This window comes from Pelodiscus sinensis, chromosome 1, assembly GCF_049634645.1.
Source record: "Pelodiscus sinensis isolate JC-2024 chromosome 1, ASM4963464v1, whole genome shotgun sequence".
Lineage (NCBI taxonomy): Eukaryota > Metazoa > Chordata > Testudines > Trionychidae > Pelodiscus > Pelodiscus sinensis.
Genome location: NC_134711.1, coordinates 103,561,281 through 103,587,371, shown reverse-complemented (window position 1 = coordinate 103,587,371; position 26,091 = coordinate 103,561,281). Strand labels below are relative to the sequence as shown.

The 26,091-nt window shown below is 41.6% G+C and overlaps 1 protein-coding gene across 3 annotated transcripts in view; it reads left to right on the top strand.

The window, feature by feature from the left end:
• Positions 1-25,425, top strand: part of CHRM2 (cholinergic receptor muscarinic 2) — a 135,943-nt gene extending 110,518 nt beyond the window's left edge. Inside the window, exons 1-2 of one of the 3 annotated variants that reach the window (XM_075940167.1) lie at positions 8,111-8,621; positions 22,180-25,425. In XM_075940167.1, coding sequence (XP_075796282.1) covers positions 22,226-23,635 — 1,410 coding nt within the window. In that variant the 5' untranslated portion in view covers positions 8,111-8,621; positions 22,180-22,225 and the 3' untranslated portion in view covers positions 23,636-25,425. Of the gene's footprint in view, positions 1-8,110; positions 8,622-9,311; positions 9,581-22,179 lie in introns of those variants that run through there. The other 2 variants (XM_075940159.1, XM_075940154.1) reach the window with 2 other exon arrangements.
• The last annotated feature ends 666 nt before the right edge of the window (positions 25,426-26,091 follow it).

Genomic DNA, 26,091 nt, shown 5'->3' with positions numbered 1-26,091 from the left:
CAGGATCTTTCATACTACAGATGTCAAACTAACAGGCCTATAGTTACCCGGGTCGCTTTTTTTCCCTTTCTTAAAAATCGGAACTATATTAGCAATTCTCGAGTCAAATGGTACAACCCCTGAGTTTAGAGATTTATTAAAAATTTTTGCTAATGGACTTGCACATACATACAGTCACACAGAAGCAGGCATTCTTACATAGACACACGTGCACACCCAGAGAAACAGATCGTCACAAAATCACACACAAGTACTGACAATCACAATCTCACACACACACACAGCTAAGGCCTTGCTTGGAAAATAAATGTTGAGGCATACAAGCCATAATGCTAAAGAGATGTGTGAGTGGCCGCTGAAGTCTGTGTAGACATTGGTCATGTACAGAGGCTACAGCCATCATTAATGACAGAGCAAGGAAAACTCAGGCCAGATTCCACTGGCAGTGCCTTCTCCAGCCTGTTGCCTTTGAGATAGAGCTGACTGGGATTTCATTCCTAGCGCATGAGCATGTGAAGTGGGGCAGCAGAGCTATTTTTCATTTCCCTAGTAAATGATACTGTATGTTCTTCCATTGACCACATAGCCCAGAATGACACTCAGTTTGGATTTCATTAATTGATAACACCAGGTGGGTCGCTGGCCCCAACATGATCAGACGCTCTAGTCATAAATAGCTCTGTGTTACCCTATTGCTTTCTGACCCTGGCCATCCTTATCATATAATTAGATCAAGGCTTCTTTCCACCCCTGCCTCAACTCAAAGTCAGAATGGTGAATGTTTTTAAGAACAACCCCTGTCCCTCGCCAGCCCAACACACACAAAATAGGTATTACAGGCCATTCCCTGCTCTCCCCATGCAAGTGAGAGACTGAAATAAAAAGTAATTTTTTTGGCTGGTCTGTAAATACTGCACTGTGTGCTGATACCCTAAGAACACAGTCCACACACGATGCAGAATCCAAACTAAGCTTTTTCCTGAGATTCTGCTATATTGTCAAGATAAATTGGCTACGTCTAGACTGGCATGATTTTCCAGAAATGCTTTTAACGGAAAAGTTTTCCGTTAAAAGCATTTTCAGAAAAGAGCATCTAGATTGGCACGGACGCTTTTCCACACAAGCACTTTTTGCGGAAAAGTGTCCATGGCCAATCTAGACGCGCTTTTGCGCAAAAAAAGACCCGATCACCATTTTCGCGATCGGGGCTTTTTTTGCGCAAAACAAATCTCAGCTGTCTACACTTGCCCTTTTGTGCAAAAGTTTTGCGCAAAAACGACTTTTGCCCGAACAGGAGCGTCAAAGCTTTTCCGGAAAAAGCACTGATTTCAGACAGTAGAATGTCAGTGCTTTTTCGGAAATTCAAGCGGCCAGTGTAGACAGATGGCAAGTTTTTCTGGAAAAGCGGCTGATTTTCCAGAAAAAGTGGCCAGTCTAGACACAGCCCCTGTCTATTACACAAAGTTTAGCTTATCTCTTCTTCCCTCCATGGGTTACTCCAAAAGGTTCCTTCTTCAGGACAGCTCAGCCCTTTCCCCTGTGACTGTTAATAAGGAAGTACACAACATAAAATGTATGATAATGATTGTTAAGATTTTGTAATGTTCTGAAATGCACATCACCAGGCACAAATGAATGGGGAAATACAGAAGGGCAGCAATCCCCTTGAGTGATATGGACCAAGGAAGGAAGAATTAAGCCAACTCATGTATATAAAGTGAATATATAATGGTGTGGATGGATCATAGGTTTTTACTGGCATTTCTTTAGGATGACTGCACTAACTATGAGTGGAAGCCAGTTATGGGTATCTAAAAAGGGTGACTACTGACATTTTCGAATGCTCTTTTGCAGAGTAGCTTAATGTAAAGATATAGATAATTAAAAATATAAAGGATATTCTCCACCATGACATGCAACTGGATAATCAGTCAAGCGTGTACTCAACTGTAAATCACTTGATCATGCAACTTATGACAGGAGTATCCAAACTTTAACCAATCAAGGACAACATAGTGCCATTCAAAAATCAAAATAAACAAAAATACCTTCCTCCCAAATCATTAATTAATACGTCAGTAAGACAAATGAAACCACAATTGAACTCAAAGTAGAATTTTATACCCTAAGTAAAATTACATTGAATTATAGTTAATTATACTTTTTATATGCCAAATATAACCGTAGCCACAAGCAGAATACTTATACCCTAAAAAGATGCTCCAGAAATTCCATGAAAACCACTAGCCACTTCACTATTGTTATTGATTCTATTTTGAAGGTGCTCAAGTACTAACTATGGAGTTGGGCTGCAAGATAGACCCACGTGTGAATAATATCTCCACTCAAATCTTAGTTGAATAAAACCAGGGAACACTGAATCTAAACCATTTTAGAGATATGGCCTATAGCATGTTGAAACTCAGGATGGGGCACAAGCACGACAATCATCACAAACAGGTCTCAGGGTTTCCTGAGTCTCTATAGCTAAATGCATTACGGGAGTCCATTTTGTGACTCTATGGCGTAACATACAGTCAAAATACAGAAAAGGATGAAAACCATTACTCCAGGTTGATACTGGTGGAGAAAATCGATGTAAGATACACAACTTTAGCTATGTTAATTGTGTAATTTGAGGTGATGTACCATACATCAGTTTTCTGAGGCAGCACCACAGTGGGAGGTCGATGGGAGAAACTCTCACAACAGGACCTTAGTTTAAGGAATACTGAGGTCAATTCGATTTAGCGGGTCTTTACTAGACCTGCTAAATCGAACCTCGGAAGGTCCCCCAGTAAATGGAGACATGGCCTTAGGCTATGAGAACTATAGCTCCCCGCATGCATCATTCCATCTTGACCTAAAAAGTATACATCAAGATAGAGAGAAGCATGCTAGTAGGGGGACTTTACTAGTAAGTGGACTCAGAGTCTGTAGCTGTGTTTTCTCTTCCACTGCCAAGTTCTTTTTGTTTGTAAAATAAAGTGATGGTGATGGGGGGGAGGGGAGGAAGGCACACCAAGAAGCAGTCATACCAAAATATTCTAAAACTGGTTATATCCTGGGAAGAAAAAAAGTAATTTTCATGCAATCTCTTTTTTTCCCTTTAAAGCCACCCTTTTGAAGTCACAGGTTCATAATGTGAATAACTGAGAGCAGGAAGCAGAGGCATCCTTAGGATTTATGGGGCCCTACATAGCACTATTAAACTGGTGCACCTATCCCTGACAACCGTCCGGGAGAGGGGGATGATGAGTTTTTAGAGATGGGATTTTATAATCTTCAGTAGCACTCTAATGTAATAGTTTTAAGGCACATTTTAAATTAAGGTCCTGAAGACTAAGAGAATGAGGCATCCTTAATGGGCCGTTAACACAGCTGTTTGGCTCTAATGTAAAGTCTATCTGGTGAGTGTTGCCCAGGAATACAATACATGTGTATAATGCTAATACATAGGCAATATGTGTAACTGCAGATATAAAAATGATACATGCTTATAAACAGAACAACTATATTGAGAAAATTCTAAGTTCCATTGACACTTGAAATGACATATTTTGTACAAGGTTTGTTGCAATTCTATAGCGGTGATGATACCACTGATATCAATGATTGTATTCAGTCACAAAGAATTACACCAAGGGATAAGCATCTGAACATATGGATGTGTACCTGAATCTTCAAAGCTTTCAAGACTGGCCCATCATTATAACCAGTAGAATCAGGAAGAAAAGACAGAGTTGTCTGTAAGGGAATGTGCTCTTATTCACAGATAAGTAATAGCAAGGAAGCCACCTAAAACAACTGTCCAAAGGAATAATCTCACCCCTTCTCCACGCCTCCCTTGGGGAGTGGAACAGTCAGTGCTGGACTTGCAAATGATTAGAAGGGTAACATTTTAAAAAGCATCTAAGTCCCGTTTTCAAAAGAGAGTTAATGTGACCCCCCTGAATTTCAACTAAGCCAGTAAGCTGTTCAGTGCCTTACAACTCTGAGTACCTTAAAGGCTATGGTGCTGTAGCTCATGTCCTTAGCACCACCAGCCAACCTACCACCATACAGGTCACACGCTGGCTTCCCCTGTCCACTTTTTGTCAGGGGCCATTAACAATCCTTCCAGTCCTGAGTTCTCCCTCACAAAGCATCTTCCGCTGCAGTGCTCCACCCCATCACTGTAGCATCCTGAAAACCCGATCAAGTATGCTAGTAGTCCTTTAAAGAGCATCGGCACAGTTGTGCCGCTGTAGCATGTCTAGTGAAGACACTCTATGCCCATGAGAGAGTGCTCTCCTTTGTTATAATTACATCACCTTTGTAAGATTCAGAAGGTATGTTAGTGGGAGGGCATTGGGGGTAATCTGTGTCATTCAGGGAGGTATCTTTTTCACACCCTTGATCAACATCAGTTATATTGACAAGTAGTAGTAAACACCTACCCTTTGTATCTCTCCTGTCCCACTCCATATCCTATGTAACCTTTTCCTTCCCTACTTTATTTCTTCCCTTTCTTTCTTTAATATACTTCTCCTTTTGCCTTCAGTCTAATAGGAGTCTAGTTTAGCTGTCCAAGGTGGCATAATTTGCATCACTGCCATGTGCCTATGACCAAATGGAGGCCGTTAAAAGCAATGCTTTAAACAGCCCAGTGCAGGAACCAGTGTGCCAGGTCTCCAAGTGACTGATAAGAGCATGTTCTGCCCCTGTGTTTTTCCTCTTCTTTTCTTTTCCCTTTTGTGTGTGTGTGTTGGCTTGATTTGTTTTCTAGAAAATGGGATTGAACTTTAACAACAGCCATGACAATAGATCCCTTCAATCTTAACTAACTTCTTCTTTTTTCCCAAAAAGAACAGTTATTATCATCAAAGAGATGGTTTTTTTTTGGTTTTTTTTTTCATTTAAAGGCTCTCTATAGCCACGGGGAAAGGAAACAAAGAACGTTGTTAAAATGAAAGCATTAATTCTTTAAATTTCAAATCCTCTCACTGTTTTTTCTTCTTCTCTGTATCTTTAATAGAGGGTTTAAAACAGGGATAGGAAACCTCAGGTCCAGAGGCTGCATCCAGCCCCCAGCTTGCCTGGATCCAGCACCCAGGACTCGGAGCTCATTACCCCAGCACTGGGGAGCCTATGCTGGCTCTCACTCCACCATGGGGCTGGAGCAGACAAAATCTACTATCCTGGACTCCCACAGACTCTGGGGTGTGAGGGCAATGTGGGGAGTGTCTTTCTCCTTCTCAGGCAGGAGAAGTTGCTTTTCACTTTTGTAAAGGCCCCAAATGATTTTTCTGTGCGTCAGTAGCCCCCGACCCAAAAAAGGTTCCCACCCCTAGTTTAAAGGATTATGAATCATGTTAATTATTAACTTTAATCATTAATGTTAATTAATATTAAACATTATTAATAATGCTGACATGGTATTGAGAAGACTGAGGTCTCTGTATATGAAATCCACAACCTTACTTCAAACTGTTTTAATATTGAACCATTTCAGATGTATGTTAACATCTTTGACTTCTTGTACCCCTTTATTCCATCTACATCAATGCACCCTCCCCCCACCTCCTGTCCCATCCCCCCACATCCATACACCTCACACTGAGCTTGACTTAACTAGTGTTGGCACTTCAGCATTTTTGGGGTGACATGTCTGTGAATAAATCTGATCCCATCACGCCATACAAGAACAGCACAACTACTCTGTGCAGCTATTACTGCCACCACAAGGCAATGTAGTGCTTCTAGGATAAACCTGCCCAACATCTCAAAGCCCAGATGGTGTTTGAGATTCAGCTGGAGCCAGTGGAGGTTGCAGTGTCATCTGGAATGCTTTCTCTGCCCCAGTCTTGCGGGAATAGTTCTCAGAATGAGAATGAGAATGAAGAAAATCTGGGGTCCTAAGACATAGTGAGGGTTGGCATCCATGATGGTGACGCTTGTTCCTTCTCCTGTTTTGTTTTGTTTTTTAATTCATCAGCCAGTGCCATTGAAGCCAGTATTTTCCTCATCATTATTTCTTTTAAAGAACTGCAGAAAGGAATATTGGGAGAAATAGTTGATCCTCTAATTATTTTGTCCATCATTGGGCCTAATTTCCAACACACCAATCTAAGTTTCTTTGATTTCTCGTTCTGTAGGCCTCTTGTTTACCAGTCATAATCTTAACACAGTCCTTAAGTGGTATGAGTAAATGACTTTCTGTTGAAAACAATTCAGTAATTTTTGTCTCCTTCTTCCTTTTTATAAACAGCCATTTCATATAACAAGTCATTGTGACCATTAATGAACTTTAACTTGCTTTTTACAGTTGAGTTTACAATTAGGCTAAATTTGTTGGTGCATGCCCCCAAGTAAATTACTTTTCCAGACCATATTTGATTTCCCATAAATTTGCTTCAGTGTGGAAGAACCTCTTTAATGAGTTGTTAGGTAAATATGGAACTAGACTGAGAGAATTAGGTCATGCCAGTGACATTCCAGATAATGAGAGTAAAGTGAAAACTCAGATAGCACAACTTATAACTTGCAAGTATTCTCTGCAGTGGAGAGGGGCCTTTTGAACTAAGGGAGCACATAAGCGGGAAATTGCTGAGCAGTGAACTAACGAAGGAAAAAAGAACTAAAAAACAAATAGAATTATAGCGTATTAATAAAAACAGCTGTGATGACCTTAGTGCAAAAGATGAGCTCTTTGTCTGAGCCAATCTCTAGACATTGCACTGGTGTTGCAAAGCCATTCACAATGCAGTGACATATTTATATACCAGCCACTATCAATATGAACTTTAAACCATCCTTCCAAGAGTATTCTTTCTTTTGTTTTTTTTTAATATTCACTTTGTCTGGTCTAACATTTGCAGGCAGGCCACCAAAAGGGGCGTCACAGATATGCGCCATCCTCCCACTGGGAGGCAGTGGAGCTGTCTCTGTTGAACTGCGGGAAGGTAAACTGAAAAATCTTTTTATGGAGTACAGCAGAATCTCTATCAACCCATATGCATCCAGCCAGCTCCAGTGGCCAGTAAGCTGATGACATGAGGTAGTGCCACATAATCACAGACTACTGCCTCCCATGATGGAGGAGCAGGAATACAGCCCTGGGTCCAAAATCTTGCAATTGAAATAAGCCTAATGTAGGTCACAGAAGGCTAAGCACAGTATAGCTCTTAATTTGTAGCAATCTAATCTGCTCTTCCCTACCCATCTGAACTGTGTCATTCAGAACCATATCTAGAACTCTTAAAAGTTTGAATTAGAAATAACCCCACTGGAAGCCTGACATGTCTTTTCCTTTGCTCTTTCACGTTCACAGCTAGTTTGGTGTCATGAAGGTTTTCATAGATGCTGGGCTGCACATGTAGATTGTTGCAGTAGACAAAGTAGGTCAGATATTGATCTGACCAAACTTTACAGTATCTCGCAACAAAAATGAGAAAACAGCCTGGGGCTATTTCCTTGAGTGTTGTAGTCCTGTGTACAAAGATGCTCTATGGGTGTATGAGGTCAGAAACAAATCCCAAATCACCCATTATTAAGCTGATTCTGTTAGGTTTTATATTTCTGGTGAATGTAGGATAAGGGGCTTGTCTTCCTCTCCCACCCCCCACTGCACAGAGTGAATGATTCATTTCCAGAGCTAAGATATGGTACTTTGTTAAACAAAAACTCAGTGTATTACAACCAATATTGGTCACTATGCGTCACAGCCAGAATTACTCTTGCAAGGATATTTTAAATCTCTAGTGGAGAAAAAGTGAGTTTGATGGCAACCACAACCTATGTAATTAAAAGCAAAGCAGGTACCAGTTGTTTACTGAGACATAACACAGCCAGAGAGTTATAGCACTTATTAAAAATGTAGCAACTGTGAATGAAAAAGGCTACATCTACAGACAAACTGCTAATTGAATTTTTGCTCCTCAAAGAAATAAACATTCAGGTTCTAGTCTCATAAAAAGGGGAGATAATTTGTGCAGGCTCATAGCAAAGAAACACAAAGCAATATTAATAAGAACATCTTATCTGTTATATCACATCCTGCGTCTGAAAAATTCGAAGCACTTTACAAAAACGGATATCCTCCCCATTTCACAGAGGAAGACACATACACCGTAGGATGCGTCTCTCTCAAGCTTTCTCAAATTATCTAAACCTTCTGAACTGCAACATCTGGCTGAATATCTTTCAAGAACAGATTTTATCATGAGAATTCCAGTATTTCCCATTTCTAGTGGGTTAGGAAATATCATTAAACAATAGTCACAGCTGGGACTATGACCTGCAGAGGTGGTTAAACATAAATTATTAAGTTATCCAAACTTTTTTTTTTTAGTTTAAAAAATGGATTTGAGTTTTGTCCAACTTCATGATGAGGATTGGGACAGTGCTTTAATCTGAGCCAGGTCTCTCCATAGGTCAACACAGGGTCTGCACAGATTTGTTCTGTGGCAAGGGAAGTAAGTAACAACCAAAATGGACGGATAGAGAAGATGTAGAAATGGACCACATTTCCAGGTTTCCAGAACTCAGTGAGTGACAAAAGTTTATTGTGCCAGAAGAGAAACAGATGAGCAAAGACGATGAAAATAAAGAAACAGGAGTGGGCTGAATTCCAAATTTACGTAAGTGGCTAAATGATTTCAATACATCTCAAGTAATATTTTGTTTTTCTTCTTACAGTGGGTGGGGAATTCTTATGAGCTTGTGCTGTGCAGCTCTTTGTATAGCACAGACAACATTATTTTGGGTTCACATTCCAGATGGTGTGTGCACCATAAAGTAGAGTAAATCTGACTACAGTTTGTGTCTGCAGCTGGGTGTGGTCTTGCCTGGGTGCAAGAGCGGCCCTAGATGAGCTGCCGGCAACTGGCGCCCTAGGTGAAATGCGCGATTGGCGCCCCTGCCTCCAAAGCCCTCAATGGTCGTTTGTCTTGGCACCCTAAGTGACTGCCTAGTTCGCCTGTATTGACAGGCCATCACTGCTTGGGTGTGTGCCTGGAAAGGGGCTTGAGGGACTGGCACAGGAATCCAGTGCAAGGGAAACTCAGGCTGGTATAGCTGGCAGGCTCGGTGGGACCCTCATCTATCTAGTGGCACTCCGAAAGTGAGGTCCAATCCATCATAAAAATATTTCTTTTTGGTTTTGTTGTTTAGCAAGTCTTTTCAACGTTTTAATGTTTTGTTCCAGTTTGAAACAGAGGAAAAATTGAACTCGAAAAAATTCCTTTGGGATAGGAAAATAATTTCCAGCCCAGTTCTAGCTGTAGCTGAGTGAACATTCTTGGAAACTTTGCTGCCGGGAAGTCAACAGACTCAAGCTCCTCTGCACTGATGAGAATTTGTAGCTGTTGATCTAACAGTTTCTTGGCACAATTCTATTTAAAATCATTGAGGTACTAGTGAGAGCAATGACTGGGAGCAAAGCCTTCCTTCAGCATTCAGTGAGGTATTTAGCTTCTGAGGCAAGGAACAGATGGATACTTTCTATAGCTGGTGAGAAAAGCATCCAGGGGAATTTCAGCTATCTGCTATCCGTTAGGCTGGTGTCTGTGAAGGGACTTTGAGCCTGGCTAGATGACAGGTGAGTGCTGTGCACTGCTGTAAATAAGGAAGTCACTGATAACAGCTAAATGCTAGAACCAGTTCCCATTAGTGTAAATGGAAAGACTCCCACTGACTGCAGTGAGAGTTGGTATGAAACAGCTATGAAATATTATGGGCTGCAGAATCACTTTGGGATTTTGTGGGCTTCTTTGGATTTCTGTAGAATTCCCTGGGACTCTGTGAGAATGTTGTGTGACTTCAGGAGATCTGGAGTGATTGTCCAGAGCAACATAGGACTTTGTGGGAATTTTCTGACTTTCTGGCATCCTGCAATGTTACAAGTGATCCCCAAGAAACTCTGTACATTGCTTAAAGCCTTAAAGTGATTTGTTTGCTATCGTTATTTCACTACCAATAGCCCTGCAACCTTTAAATCAGTTTGAAAGTCTTGTTTGTTTGTTTGTTTGTTTAGTTCCACCTATGGAAGTTCTGAGTAAGATGTTTGGTCATGTCATGAATTAGCTCCAAATGTTCGGAGCAAATGGGCTTGAGCTTGAGTCTGCTTTCTGATCCCTCTCCTCCACCTGTGGCTTTTTTCACCTGCTAGTCAGGGACTTTGAGTAGTTCTAAAAGATGTCTCTGATATTGCAGACATGGCACCTGGCTGAAGGTAATGAAGTGCTTTAAATCCTGTTCCTGCTGGGCTGCAGAGGGCGTGTTTACCTGTCATGACATCAATTATTCCAGGAATATCTCCTTGGAATCTGTTATTGTTCCATCTAATCTTAAACGAAGTTTAAATACCTCCTTTTTTCTGAGGAGAATTTTCCTTGGCAGCTGAGGCTATGACTAATTTTCATCAGGTTTGTAATTTAAGTATTCTGTCTACAATTCTCGAAGAAATCATTTATATTCAAATACAAACTCATCTTGTTGAGCTCAGTGAATAGCAAGAATTCCAATGAGTCTGTCAAGATGGCAGGGCAGCATACAGCATGCTGTGGCAAAGAGGGTAGAATGTCCTGAGGGGCCTGGTGTAAAACAACATAGTATTTGGTTTTACCCAGGCAGTCCAGCGTTTGACTTTTTTGGGTGCAATTTAGAGTTTCCAGGTGCCTGGTTTTCAGCTAGAAAGTCTGGTTGAAAAGTGTCCTGTCAGATGCCCTGACCAGACACCAAAAGTCTAGTTACTGTGGGACAGGAGGCGGTGCCTAGTCATTGACTCACCTCAGTCCCTGATCAACAGAGGCCACCACCTACCTGCTGGCAGGGTCCTTGTCAGGCTGCATCAGCTCCCAACCCAGTCCCAGAGCAGAGAAAGCCCAGCTGCGGTGCGGGGTGTGAAGATGAGTCAGTAAGGGATGAGAGGGAGAGGAGCAAGTGATGGGGGCAGGGCCTTGAGAGAAGAGACAGGAAAGAAGGTGAGGCCTCAAGGGAAGAGGCAGAGCAGGGGTCAGGCCTTGGGTGGGATAAGGCAGGGAAGCAGTTGGGGTGTCAGGAGTCATGTTATGAGCAATTAAAATGGCAGCAAGCTTAGCCAGCTCCAGGGGAGAAGCTGAAGAGGTAGGGCCAAGTTTTGCTAGCATTTGATGTAGTTGATAAAGACATTCTTCTGACATTCACCATATATTGTGAGGCTCCACTTTGATTTGGTTCTAGTCCTGTCAGCAGTATCAAACAATGGCCATCAACATGGATCCAATTAGGCCCAGGCCTACTCCCTTGTGCACTGATGTACCTGAAGGATCAGTGTTAGGATTACTCCTTTTCTTTGGCCACATGTTGTTCTAATTAGAATAAGAGGTAGTTTTCATGTACTTCAATTCTTTATTTTATTGCCTGGCAGATGTGACTCAAATCAACTGAAATCTCAGGATTCCATCAGTTTGCCTGCCTGGGTTTTCTTTCAGCATATCCCCCTGGAGAGAATGCCTAATTTCATTACAGTCTGAAACAAAATAAAACATTTTCTGATTGGTTCCAAGCATCTGTTGTGTGGCGCATGCAGTCTGGTGATGCATTTCTTTGAGCACAGCTCCTGTTACAAAGAACTTGGGCACCAATAGGATATGTCAATATGTGCTGTAAATCCTGTGCCCTGTACCAAGCTTAAGTAACAGGGGGTATGTCTACACTACCCCGCTAGTTCGAACTAGCGGGGGTAATGTAGTCATCCGCAATTGCAAATGAAGCCCGGGGGAGTACAGCTAGAAGCCTAATCCAAACTAGCTACTCCGTGCCGCGTGTAGCCGCGCGGTACGGGGTTCGAACTAGCCGGCATTTAAAAATGGCGCCGGCCGGCTTTATGCAAATGAAGCCCGGGAAATTCAAATCCCGGGCTTCATTTGCAATTGCGGATGACTACATTACCCCCGCTAGTTCGAACTAGGGTGGTAGTGTAGACATACCCAGGGTGATTCCAAAGATACCGGAGACAAAAGGAATTTGCCATCATAGGTGCAGACCAGCAGCACGGCTGATGCATGGTTTGGCTGCACCAGCATCCACCACACTTGTATCACTGCTTTGCTTTCTTCTCAATGCAAGATCCATAAGCTTTGCTCCTCTCTTGACCATTCTCTGTCTTGCCCTTCAAAACCTAATGCATGGAAATGTGTAGCGATTCGAGAGCCCTCGCAGAGCTTATATGCCTGGGGTATAGCATTCATGCAAGAGATCCCCAGCTCATGCTAATTGTCTTTGCTCCATTGTAGAATTTGTTTCCTGGGGAATGAACCCTCTGCCTGTGTAACCCTAATCCTGATCCCTCAACGGACACTATGCCAGGATCTCTAAGGCCCTCTAATGTTAAGGATTCACACCATTGAAATAAGAACATTTCTTATCAGAATATTGCCACGCTGAGATCTTCATTTAATTATTGTACAAATGCTTTCAGCTGGTCAAGAGTTGACTGCTGCAATTGTTTTGTCTGCAGTGCTCCCATTTATATGTTGGCTAGAATACAGTAAGCACAGAATGCAGCAGCCAGCATTTTTACAGAGGCTCTCTCAGTTGAATATCACCAGGACAAATAATATGTTTTAAGACCTGAGTACTGTTTCACCTTCTGAATTCACTGAAATGTCAAAAATTTGTTTCGAAACCACTGGAATGGCAGATGCACAATTCCCCATTAATTTCATTGGGAGTTGTGCATCTCAATCCTCTAGACCAGTGGTTCCCAACCTTTTCACTAGTGTGAACCCCCAATCACCTCCCCAAACCATTCACGGATTCCCAGTCACCCCTCTCCCAAACCATTTGCGGACCCCCGTGAAAGCCAATGCCTGCTGCAACTCTAGTAGTCAATGTAGTATTTTCTCACTTTTCATTTACTTATGTCTGTTTGATTAGACGTTTCACTTGTGGTTTCTTCACTCTGCTCGTTAGTCGCCTTTCTGTTCAGCAAGCCTGATTGCAGCCACAGATCCATGTTGAATGTATGGCTAACGTTTGTATGCTTCTAATCATCGGGATCGTTTTGTCACACAAAGGTGCCACAACATGGATTTTCAGACAACGAATAACATTACTGGAAGATATTTAATTTAAAAATAATTGACTGTAGCTTTGAAATTTATTTAAAACTTATTTCCTATAATCATTTTTATTTATCTTTTATATTTTCATGGACCTCTGGCAATGCCCTTGCAGACCCCCAGGGGTTTTCAGACCCTAGGTTGGGAACCACTGCTCTAGACAGTTTTGAAAATCTTGGCTTTACTATTTAACTTTCACTCAGGGGGAAGTGGGACAGCTTTACCAGGCCCCCGAGCAATGTGGGGTGGAGCAAGGGGCAAGACCTTGGAAAGAAGAGGCAGGGCTGCCAGCCCCCATTGTGGCCTGGACTGCACTGTCCCCTTCATCTCTGCCAGTCCTCTGAGCTGCCCAGAGGCTGCACTCCAAAGCCCCACATGCTATTCCAATGGTGATTTAAAGGACCCAGGGCTACAGCCATTGCCGCTGCCATAGTAGCGGTGGCTGGGAGTCCTGAGTTCTTTAAAATTGCCAGGCCCCGGGGCCATGGATCCCTTTACATACCCTGTTGGTGGGTTTGCTTTCACATTGGTGACACTTTATGGTTGTGGCTCTTTCTGGCTGCAGAGATATTTATTAAGCGGGGCGCTTAATTCGATTTAGTTAAACCTCATTCTACGGGGAAGAATGCCAAATTCGAAATAGCTCATTCGAAATAAGCACTGTGTAGACACTTGTTTTTAAATAGGGTGCCTCCAGCCCTTCCCACTTCTTAAAAAATAGGGAACTCTGATACAGATGCATGCTGGTGCTATAATTTAAGTTTTCTGACCTATGCTCCGATTTGGTCTCCCTGGGCAAGTTAAAATATTCACCATTTTCTCAAAGTAAAGAATCCCACATCATTGCCACCTGGCTGATGTTATTTTTAAAAAATGGTGTATCTTCCTGATTCCCAGGTTGGGCAGTAGTACTGTCAAGCATGGACTATACTGGTCAAGGCAAAGAATAACCAATTGTCACAAACATTGCTCTGTCACATGAATGTGCTTTGCTGTTTGGTTGATTCTTGTAAACCATGCTGATTTGGATACTTCAGTGACTTAGATATCTGACTATGTACCTTAGTGACCCATTGAATCATACTCAAGATTATTGTCTTTGCTTTTTCTGACACCCATGTGGAACCATCATTTTCTTTGTTGTTTGCTTCTAAGCAATATGTTGCTCCAAGACCAGAGCAGTATCATTCTATACTCTCTTTCCTTTCTATCCATGACTCTATAAAATAAAACATCAGAAAAAAGGAAATATTGTTTTCCATGGGCATTTGCATTAAAATAAATGAGTTACTTGACTGTCTCCTGAAGTAGTGGATCCACTACAATACACAAGAATAGTTGAAGTAAGTTTGTTTAAAAATTCAAAGCCCAGACTTTCAAAAATAGGTGCTAAAGCACTATTTGAAATCCAGAAATGTATTGTGAGCTGCTATATGAAAGCAGTATCAGTTAATTATGTGACAAAATAGGGATTTAGTGGCCTAACTTTATGTTCCTGTTTTTGAACATCTCACTCCAAATGAATATTTGCAGAACAATTTTTGTCATCACTCATTTGAATAGTGGGTTCCTTGGACCATCAGTGCAAAAAGGCTACAGCTAAAGAGCAAACTAGTCTGTCACTGAGGGTATGTCTACACTACCCCGCTAGTTCGAACTAGCGGGGTAATGTAGGCATACCGCACTTGCAAATGAAGCCCGGGATTTGAATTTCCCGGGCTTCATTTGCATAAAGCCGGCCGGCGCCATTTTTAAATCCCTGCTGGTTCGAACCCCGTGCAACGCGGCTACACGGGGCTCGAACTAGGTAGTTCGGACTAGGATTCCTATTCTGAACTACCGGTACACCTCGAGGAGACCCCCACACCGGTGCCCTGAGCTTCCCCTCCGCCTTGTTCCCCTTCCTTCCCCCTTCCAGCTCCCTCCTCCCAGTTACACCCTCCCCTCTCCCACCCTCTCTTCTCCCCTCTCCTGCCTCCTTTCTTCAGTCTCCCCAGAGTCCCCCCCCCCAGTTTTGTTAAATAAAGAGAGTTTATATTTTTTTAAAATACGTGTATTTTATTTGACATCAAGAAGGGGGATTAGGGAGGGGTATGTGGAAGGCAGGCAAGCAAGCAGGGACACCTGAGAACCGGCTGCCTGGGGGAGGGGAGTGTCCCTTTAAGCACAGGCCTCAGATAGCCTCAGGCAACAGCCACACAAAGACACTCCTTACCTGATACCCTAACTCTGATCTGGTTGTGGCCAGCCTTAACTCCGAATCAGTGTCCACTCAGTGTGGATGCGGTATTTCGAAATAGCAAAATGCTATTTTGAAATGCATTTTGTGTGTAGACGCGTTATTTCGAAATAACATATATCAAATTAACTATTTCGAAATAAGATATTTTGAAATAATGCTGTAGTGTAGACATATCCTTATAGAACTGGACAAAAAAGATTTTCAGTTTGATGGGAAAATCCATTTTTTAATTTTTTCCCCCTATTCTGCAACACACACACACACACACACACACACACACACACACACACACACACAAGAAATTTCCCAGGAAATGAAATTTCAGAGAAAAAAACATTTTTGGTCAATCAAAAAATTTAGTTTCAGTAAAACCAAATATTCCATTTCAATTTTGACTTTTAATTTTTTTTACAATATACTATGTACATATATATTAAATAAACAATTGTTTCAAAGTAGAAAATTACAATGTTCACTTCCAAAAATGTTTCAATATTTCATTTCAACCTGATTGGAATGCTCTGTTCCATCTGTCCTTCAAAATGAATATTCAATGCAAAATGTTTAGTTTTCAATTAATCAGCATTTTCAGATAGAAAAACATTCTGCTGGAAAATTTCCAACCAGCATTATTTTTCCTTTTTCATTATTGGCATTCTGTGCCCTTTCCTCCCCCCTTATAATTCCATAGTTCTTCATATCACTGTAACTACTCCATTCTGACATTATTTTTTGCAGCAGCCCAAGGGCTACCATCTCCTCCTATGCCTACCACCAAAAGGATCCCAGCAAATAAAAGAGAATGGTAGATCATTCTTTCTTTTCCTTTCCTTCTCCATACATCTTTGAGATGCAAAAGGAAAATGAAGAACAGTCCAATTGGAAGTCAAGTGAGGTTGCAGCTTTGTTTTCCAGAGCCCTGACTTGCAGCTGAGGTAAATGTCAGGTGAAATGCCACAGAACCAGTCAATGTTGAAGCAATGAAGAGAACAACAATAGCCTCTTCCTTCTGCTTATAGTGATAGCTCACGTTTGCCTCAGAATCCATGAAAACAAATCCACAATAACACTTTCTTCTTTGTTAAAAAGCTTCAGAGGGGTAGCCAAGTTAGTCTGTAACAGGAAAAACTTAAACAACAACAAATAATCTAGTAACACCTAGACTAGTAGCACAATGTACATGTTTTGTTAGTCTTTAAAGTGCTACTAGACTATTTGTTGTTTTTGAACTTTCTTCTTTGTACTGCTTCCTGGACATTTGGTATCTCATAATCACAGCCACTAGATTTCCAAGGTCCTCATCCAACCTAACATGAAATAGGGAAATTAACCAATCTGTCTCTTTTTCAGATCTCTATAGCCAAAATGCTCCAAATAGTTTATTTTTACTGAAATCAGATGAACTGCACCAGTATGCAACTGAAATAATCAAGTGGTAAATTAGAGCCTTAACTTTGAATTTCCTTTCTCCAAATCCCTCTCCACTCCATAATAATGTTTCAGGTGCCCAAAGCTGCACACAGTAGTCATGGTACAATCTCACCAGAACTGTGTAGAGAAGAACTAGCATTTCCCTAAGGTAGAATTTGACAATCTTCTCACTAGTCTGTGGGAGAAAGACTCAATCTGCAAGAACAAAGAGACCAGACCTTTGAATCATGGTGGGTATTTTGTTTGAGGGCATAAAATCCAGTTTTGTAGACCAAAGGGGTTGTATAAGGTTTGCATGTTCACTTTGTATTTTTCTGGTTTACCCAGCAAAAGCAAAACTAGAAGCGATGTCCATGATCAGAGGAGAATGTAAATACTTTCAAGATCATACAGATGGTCAAATACTTCACCACAAAGAAATAGGTGCCGGAGAAACATTTAAAGAACAGACACTAAATAGCTTGAGCCTGATAGGGACCTTTCGGAATAATGATAAAAATAATTAATAATTAATAAATAAATAATATTCAGAGATTCTTCTCTGGAGTTTCCCACAGCCAGAGATACTACCAAGACTTGGTTTTCCCTTGTGCAATTTTGAGTTCCCACTATTGTGCTAAAGTAAGTAAATTAACCAGTTTTAGATTATCAGCACAGAGGTGAACAAGTTGTAATTAAGTGCTGTACAAATCCCAAAGCCCAGAAGACAGAATTAAGACAGTATCTTAGGCATTGCCACCTATTCATGTATCATTCCTCACTGTTCTTAAGGGAGTTTTATATTTATGTCTTTCTACTGTTGCCAGAGACATACTATGCATTTATTCTGTTGATATTAAGGGACTGTGCTCTGCTTACAATTTACACAGAGAATTCTTAGAATGTCCTTAACTCCACCTCTGGGGGATCCAGGGAAAATGTGGGTTAAGAGAACTCCTGAAATACAATTCTTGAAGAACATGTGCTGTGTGCAGGGAGGAGAGGGAAAAGGTATAGGGAGCCAGAAGTGAGGGGAAGGTAAGAGTAAAGAGGCAATAGCACTCCATATAGATTCTTCCTGACTCTGGTAGATTCCCTATGATCACCCATACATGGAAGATTTTCAGTTATTTGTTACCAAAGGTGAAATTTGTAACATCTCTTAAATTCTCCAATGATGTCTCCCAAATGTGGCAATGATGTCTCCCAAATTTTTTCACTGTGTGTTTTGTCCTAAGCACCAGTGAACTCCTTCCAGACTCACCATATTAAACTTGGGGACTTAAAGAAAAAAAGGAAGTACTTACCTGATAAACCTTGGCAGATCTGTGACATCAGCTAGATTTTTGAACATACACAAAATTATTGTTATCATCTTTGTGTGGGATGTTGAATATATCTTCTAAATCAGGGCTTTTGAATTGCACCTATGCTAAAGGATTAGCCTGTACCTTACTGGTGTGACACTATGGCTGTGTCTAGACTACATGCCTCTGTCGGCAGAGGCATGTAGATTAGACACATAGGCAAAGGCAAATGAAGCCGCGATTTAAATGATCGCGGTTTCATTTACATTTACATGGCTGCCGCGCTGAGCCGACAAACAGCTGATCAGCTGTTTGTCGGCTCGCGCGCTAGTCTGGACGTTCCCCCTGTCGACATCAAAGCCCTTTGTCGGCAGCCCCATTATTCCTCGTGGAATGAGGTTTACCGGGGCTGCCGACAAAGGGCTTTGATGTCGACAGGGGGAACGTCCAGACTAGCGCGCGAGCCAACAAACAGCTGATCTGCTGTTTGTCGGCTCAGCGCGGCAGCCATGTAAATGTAAATGAAGCCGCGATCATTTAAATCGCGGCTTCATTTGCCTTTGCTGAACAAACAAATCTACATGCTTCTGCCGACAGAGGCATGTAGTTTAGACGTACCCTATGAGAACCTGGGGCAGTGTTTCTCAACCTTTTTTTATAAAGTACCCCTTTTCCAAAAAATAAATTAAGTACCCCCAGTACCTAGTTTTCAGATACACACAAAAATTTCTACCACTGCAACACATTTGTTTAAACAACTTAATCATAGCTGGGCAGGCGATGAAATTTTTTGGTGCAAAAGGTACAAAAATAATAAAGCACTGCAAAACATAAAAAAAATAGTTTTCTTCAAATTTCAGTTGTGTTGACATACCTTAAGGGTTCTCTTGAGTACCCTTAAGGGTACTTGTACCACTGGTTGAAAAACACTAGTCTAGGGCAGCAGTTTCCAACCTGTGATCCGCAGACTTTGGGTGGAAAGGTCTGAACACTATCTCTAAGAAGTCCAAAGAGGTCCACACCATCAGTTGAAATGTTTTACGGGCCCGCAACTTTAAAAATGTAGAAAATCACTGGTCTAGGGAAAGCACATTATGGAAATGTAATTTACAAGTACAGGATGAAACTTTCTAAACCGGAACTCTCTGATCCAGGTACATCCATGGTCCAGTAGGAAGCCTTGTGGGTTGGCAAGGCAGCGGGAGCCCAATATTCAACAGCAAGGCTGCCCAGTGCAGCAGTGGAAGCCTGGCATGGCACCAGGAGTCCACCACATGTCAGTAGCTGGGCTGTCCAGCAGGGAAGCAGGGTCTGCCGGCAGTGCAGTGGGTGACCAGCAGCAGGGGGTGAGCCAGCCAGGGGGCTGGCACAGGACTGTGGGGGCCGGTGGCAGGGCAGCCAGAAATGACCTTCCCTGGTCCTGCAAAATCCCTCCTCCAGGACCCGTCAGCTCCTGAGGGTGCCAGATCATGGAGTTCCAACCTGCATAGTTCATTGGATAACAATGCTGGTGAAGTGATATACTTCAGATTCTCGTCTGTTCTTCATGTGTTCAGATTGCTGCTTATCTTTTGGGGTCTGCATTGTAACAGAATTAACCTACTGAATTTCACCATTTTGCTTCACTGTGCAAATGGCAGTTCCCATTTATAGTAAACATCAGTCGATAGGTGCAGATTCTCTCTTCCGAACCCTCTCAGAATATCTCAGCTGGATGCGAGGGAGCTCCATGAAAAACAATAGGAAAAAATCTTTCCTCCCAAGAGCTGTGCTGTAGCTATGGAGATGTTTTATGGAAGCTACTGCAACAGCTGCCACACTAGAAGGCCTGGGGAGTTTGCATGATAGCAGAAATTCTGACCTCATCCCCTTTACTTCAGCAGCCTATCTTTACTCTGCCTCTACCAGCCACACCAACCACTCCCCACTCAAGCAGCTGTGTTTTGTGTCACACCAGGGGTGCACAGCCACTGCAGCTTCCTTAAATCCACCAGTTCTGCCTCTATCCCATGTGCGAAAACTAGTGTCAGGAGGAAGGGATGGGAATGGTTTACTGATAATGAAGTTGTTCAGTGGAGATGGGAGATGGGTTGCAAGGAAGATTTCACTTTTAAAGCTTTCCAATCTACTTATTAACATAGGCATTTTTACATGTGAATTCTTATAGCACTGAACATTTTCATATATCATTATGGTGTTTACAGACCATAAACCTATAAACCAATTACCATTCTGGTCAAAAAGTGTCATAGATTTCTTTCCTTTACCATTCTTACTCATTGCAAACATGCAGTTACTATCCATGGATGTGCTGTGATAACTAGTAGAGTCAGTGGCTACATCTATACTACGATACTCTTCTGCAAGAGGAAATGCAAATGGAGCATTCATTTGTTGATAGGTGCAAATTCTCTCTTCTCTCTCATTTGCATTTCCTCCTTGGATCCCTTTTGTGCAAGAGATTTTTTGCTGTGTAGACGGCTCCTTTTTGCGCAAAAACCCCCTTTTGTGCAAGTCTTATTTTTTGAGGAAGAACAGCTCTTGATTGTGCTGCTATGTGTTTCCTTGGGAACTGTGCAAGCTAGAGCCTCTGGTAAATTTGATCTGTAGATGTTACCTTAGGCTGTTAAGGGAGGGAGGACTTATTTTAGTACCAAAAGAGCTCCTTTAGAAATGACCTGAAGTAAGCTGCATTGGGGGAGAAGAAGGGGGTGTTGCCAGCGTATTTGCATAATTACATTTCAAACAAAGTTTACATAGGTGTAATGGCTTAAGATAAGAAAGAAAAAGATTCTTTTAACTGAATTTTTCTGAGTATTGCAGATATCTAAAACTCTGATCTTAATGATTTTTTTAAAACCCTGTGTTACTAATTAATACGTGGTAAACTATATTGCATTAAGGCCAGATCTTTGCTATCTGGTAGAGCTCTGGCTCTTATGAGTCAGAAGTAGCAAGTACTAGGTGTGATGCTAGCTGTTTTGTAGGATGAAACCTTATTTGCAAGTTCTTTGACCTCACAGAAAACTTCCTGGTTTCACCTTGCCAGGTAGAGAGAAACTTAAGTTATCGTTTTACCATCCAATTTAAAAAATAATCTCCTTCAATATTTTAAAAACTGTATATTCTGTTTGACAAACTTCTCTGAGGTTAAAAAGCAATCCTGTGACACCTTAGAGACTAACACATTTATTATATGTTAATTTCTAGGCCATGTCTAAACTGGTGATTATTTCAAATTTACTAAGTTTGACTTCTGGGCACCCAATTTTACAAATTCGAAGTTCCTTGTCCCCATTACAGGGAAGAATCAAATGTAGTCCGAGGTAGCGCATCCACATTAATGGAGCCTGTCTCGGACTCAGAGCCTCAGGAAGCACTCTGGGGAGCTGCAGGTGGTCTCCCGGAGGCCAATTTGTTTGAATTAGCAGCACCAGAGTGCCTACGCTAACATTCTTTTGGACATACAAGTTCGGGAATAGTGTTCTTCCTCATGAAAAGCAGGACTACAGAATTCAAATTCAGTGGCTTCTTATTCTGGAATAACGGGCTTGGTAGTGTGGATGCATTGCTTAGAAAATCAACCATGGGGAACTAATTTTGGTGTAAGGTCCTAGTTTACACCAGGCCTAAGGTGCCACAGGACTGCTCGTTTTTTTTAAAGTTACAAACTAACATGTTTACCCCTCCAAGACTATTTTCCAAGAGATATTTAATTTATATATGGGATTGAAACACAACCCTGGATCAAAACATGTCTAAATTTTGAAGGTATGGGGAGGGACTTGGAACCAAGATTCAGTTCCAAATGTTGTGAATAGTTCTTATTTTTATAATCAGTCACAAGAAAAAAACTTGGATCTGAACAAATATGCATATTACTGTGTCCAAAGCCTAGTTCTGGATGTAAATTTTTCATCCTGGTTCAAGCTTTAATTTAACCACCTGTCTATATTGTTCGCAACAGGAAATTACAAACAGCCTAATGTTTTCGATAAACCATGTCCATGTGGTTCTGCCAAACCACAACATGCTATCTTGGAGTTCTTCCCTTACGCTTTTTTCTGGGCTACATTTGCCAGAATCAAAAGACCCATTTCATAACGATATTTCTTTTGTTTTCTTTCCTCTGCAGGTTTAAGTGACAATTGGTCGTCAGGCTTCTTGTTAGAGTCACAGAAATGAATAACTCAACTTATATAAACTCCTCCATTGGAGATGTTCTGGCCTTGGGGAGTCCCTATAAAACTGTTGAGGTGGTGTTCATAGTCCTGGTGGCAGGGTCTCTCAGTCTAGTGACTATCATTGGGAACATTCTGGTCATGGTGTCCATCAAAGTCAACAGGCACCTACAGACTGTCAACAATTACTTCCTGTTCAGCTTGGCTTGTGCTGACTTGATTATTGGTGTCTTTTCCATGAACCTGTACACACTTTACACAGTGATTGGCTATTGGCCCTTGGGGCCTGTAGTGTGTGACCTGTGGCTGGCTCTTGATTATGTGGTCAGCAATGCCTCTGTCATGAACCTTCTCATCATCAGCTTTGACAGATATTTTTGTGTCACCAAGCCTCTGTCGTATCCTGTAAAGAGGACCACTAAGATGGCGGGCATGATGATTGCAGCCGCTTGGGTGCTGTCCTTCATCTTGTGGGCACCTGCAATACTTTTCTGGCAGTTTATTGTGGGGGGAAGAACTGTTCCTGATGGGGAGTGCTACATCCAATTTTTTTCCAATGCTGCTGTCACCTTTGGCACTGCTATTGCAGCCTTCTACCTGCCTGTTATCATCATGACCATCCTCTACTGGCAGATATCTCGGGCCAGCAAGAGCAGGATAAAAAAAGGAAAAAAGGAACCAGCACAAAGCCAGGATCCAGTTTCTCCCAGTTTGGTCCAAGGTAAAATAGTGAAACCAAACAACAACAACATCCCACCCAGCGTGGATGGGTTGGAGCACAGCAAAATTCAGAATGGTAAAGCCACTGGAGAAGCTGTGACAGAGAACTGTGTTCCAGGGGAAGAGAAGGAGAGTTCTAATGACTCCACTTCGGTCAGCGTTGTTGCTTCCAATGTGAAGGAGGATGAAGTTACCAAAGAGGCCACCACGGCTTCTGTCTCCCACGCCCATGTGAAAGGGGAGAATTCCAAGCTGACGTGCATCAGGATAATCACTAAATCCCAAAAGGGTGACAGCTGTGCTCCCACCAACACCACCGTGGAGATTGTAGGTACTAATGGCCAAAATGGGGATGAAAAGCAAAACACTGTGGCACGTAAAATTGTCAAGATGACCAAGCAGCCGGCCAAAAAGAAACCCCCTCCTTCAAGAGAAAAAAAAGTGACCAGGACTATCTTGGCTATTCTCTTGGCCTTCATCATTACTTGGACACCATACAATGTGATGGTGCTCATCAACAGCTTCTGCATCTCCTGCATCCCCAACACTGTATGGACTATTGGTTACTGGCTCTGTTATATCAACAGCACCATCAACCCTGCCTGCTATGCGCTCTGCAATGCTACCTTTAAGAAAACCTTTAAGCACCTTCTTATGTGTCATTACAAGAACATAGGAGCCACAAGGTAAAAAGAAAAAAACATGGAAAGAGGAGAGATGTTTCGAGTTTTAAAAACAAACAATGCCACAGCACTTTATGCTCTAGTGTGGAACGTGCAGTTAAGGAACCTAGTGGAGTCACTGACCTGGACCTTCAGCTCAGTCTTTGAGAACTGCACTTAAAACCTTTACTATTGTTGTTGTTGTTGCTATCCATGAGTCTTGGGGAAGTGGTGATTGAAGGAGGGGTCAGGAGGCAATGTGGACGGGAGGCACAGTTCCTGGTTCTCTGACAGTATCATGCAGAAGGGCTTTCTGAATCTATGATTTTTGTCCATTTTTATAGAATAACAATAATCTTTGTCTATGTGTCTTGTCTGTCATTCTGTCTGTTTGTTTGTCTGTCTGAAGAAAAAGCTGTAAGGGCACTCTAACAAGAAATAAAATAGAATTGGGGAGGGGAAAGGTAGAGGAGAGAGAGAGACATGGAACAATCCAAACTCATCTTGCAAAGATTATTTCCAAAGTTAAAAGCTAACAATGATTTTTTTTTATCAGGGTCTCATGTTGAGACTAACTATAGGCTAACTGTGACAGCTAATATATTATCTATACCTCTCTCCCATCACCAAAAATATATGAGACAAAAGTGTTCTTTATCTCACCATGGATCCGATGATTCATTATCCATTGTTCCAAGCATATCACCTCTCTCTTACCGAGGGGGTTGGTCCTTTGGTGCCAATGAAAATGAAGATGAAAATGAAAAGGGCGGGGAACGAAGAGGTCCCTTCCAGTTTGCTGTATCACAAAGCTTGTGTAGAGGCCCTTATAAGCCAAAGTCTTTGAAGATTTAGCTCACTTAAGCTCTTTTATGTAATATCCCCCATGAAGTTGTATTTTTCTTCAGCCATTTCTTTTTTGCACCCTCCCTGCCTAGGATTAGGATTGAAAACCAAAGCAAGATGTGAATTGCATATTTTCATCAAATTAACAACCATGTGGTCCAAATCAAGGAAGTAAATTGAGCCCAGCAAGAGCACGTGGTAAATAGGTAAGGAGAGAGTTATAGCCATTTCTGATGGTCACATATATTAAGTTCAGGATTTGCTTGCAGCTACCAGAGGTGAAAGGTGAACATAAGAAAGTCCATCTTAATGTCCGAAAGAGAGAAGATTCCTATTGATATATTTGTCCTACAGAAGAGAATAACTGTGCCTAGATCAGTGTGTCCACCTGCAAGTGACTCTGGGCATGTCCCTGGAATTGGTGGGGATGATGTATATTTTATAGAAAAAAATGCAGTGCTGGCCATGTTGCCTTTTGTATTAGCATGGAGCAATATCATCACTACTAATCAAGGGATAATGGTAGTAAAGGGGCAGAGAGGAAAACAGAGGTTAAACAGACATAGGCAGTGCAATATAATTATTTTAAAATGTTCCAAAAATTGTCATAATCTACATTTGAGTCCTCCTGCCTGTAAAAGAGATACTTTTGCAGTATTTGATATAAATTATGGCAAAACTTAGCATACTGTGTGAGTATGGCAGAGTGCATCAGATTAAAGTACCCCATGAGATTGCATATGTCAATATCCTCCCTTTCTTTGACATGTCCAGATTCTAATAAAGGTATGTCCCGGGATTTTACTATCCTAAGACTAACCTTTCACCGTGACACTACTATGAGGTTCCTTCATTGTAAGCCAAAAATATCCACGGTCATCTGGAATGATGCTCACACAACAACTAGACCACTAAATCATCTCAGAATATCATCCTATTATATATCAGTCTTCCACAGTGAACTTCAAAATAGCAGCTTTTCATATTGAAAGGAAATTAACCTGGATAATTTAATATTTAAACTTTTCAGAAGCTCAGCTGAACTATGAACTAATTCACTTGAGAAATCATTTAGGATCTTTAGGACCTTTTAGGATCACTTTAGGATCTTTTTGACCTAGACCAGTTCAAAGTTCCTGGCAGAAAAGGAAAATTAACCACTATACAAAACAAGGTGCAAAAGCACCTATGCCGGATTGTTTTCACAATCGCTATCTTAAATTGCAGTGGCCATTAGGAGCCATTATTGACAAATAAAATAATTAACTCATTAATGGCCTGAACCAAATCTCTTTGAAGTACATGGAAAACTTTCCATAGACTTCAACACGTCAAAGCATTAGGTGAACACAGCAAATGCTTGTTCACGACGGGTCTGAATCGGCAATCCTTATATTGAACAGCATTAACTCCCACCAGTCCAACTTTACTGTGATTACTCATGTAAATAATTGTTGCTCAATGTAAGGGCTGCAAAATTGATTCCTGAATAGCTGTCAAAGTTATTTTCACCTGATGTGTCTTGAAGACATAAAGGAAGTTATCTGGCCATGTTTCAGCAGTCTGTGCTGTTTAGTCTCATCTAAATGGTGAGACTAATATCCATGGGTATGTCTACACTACCCCCCTAGTTCGAAC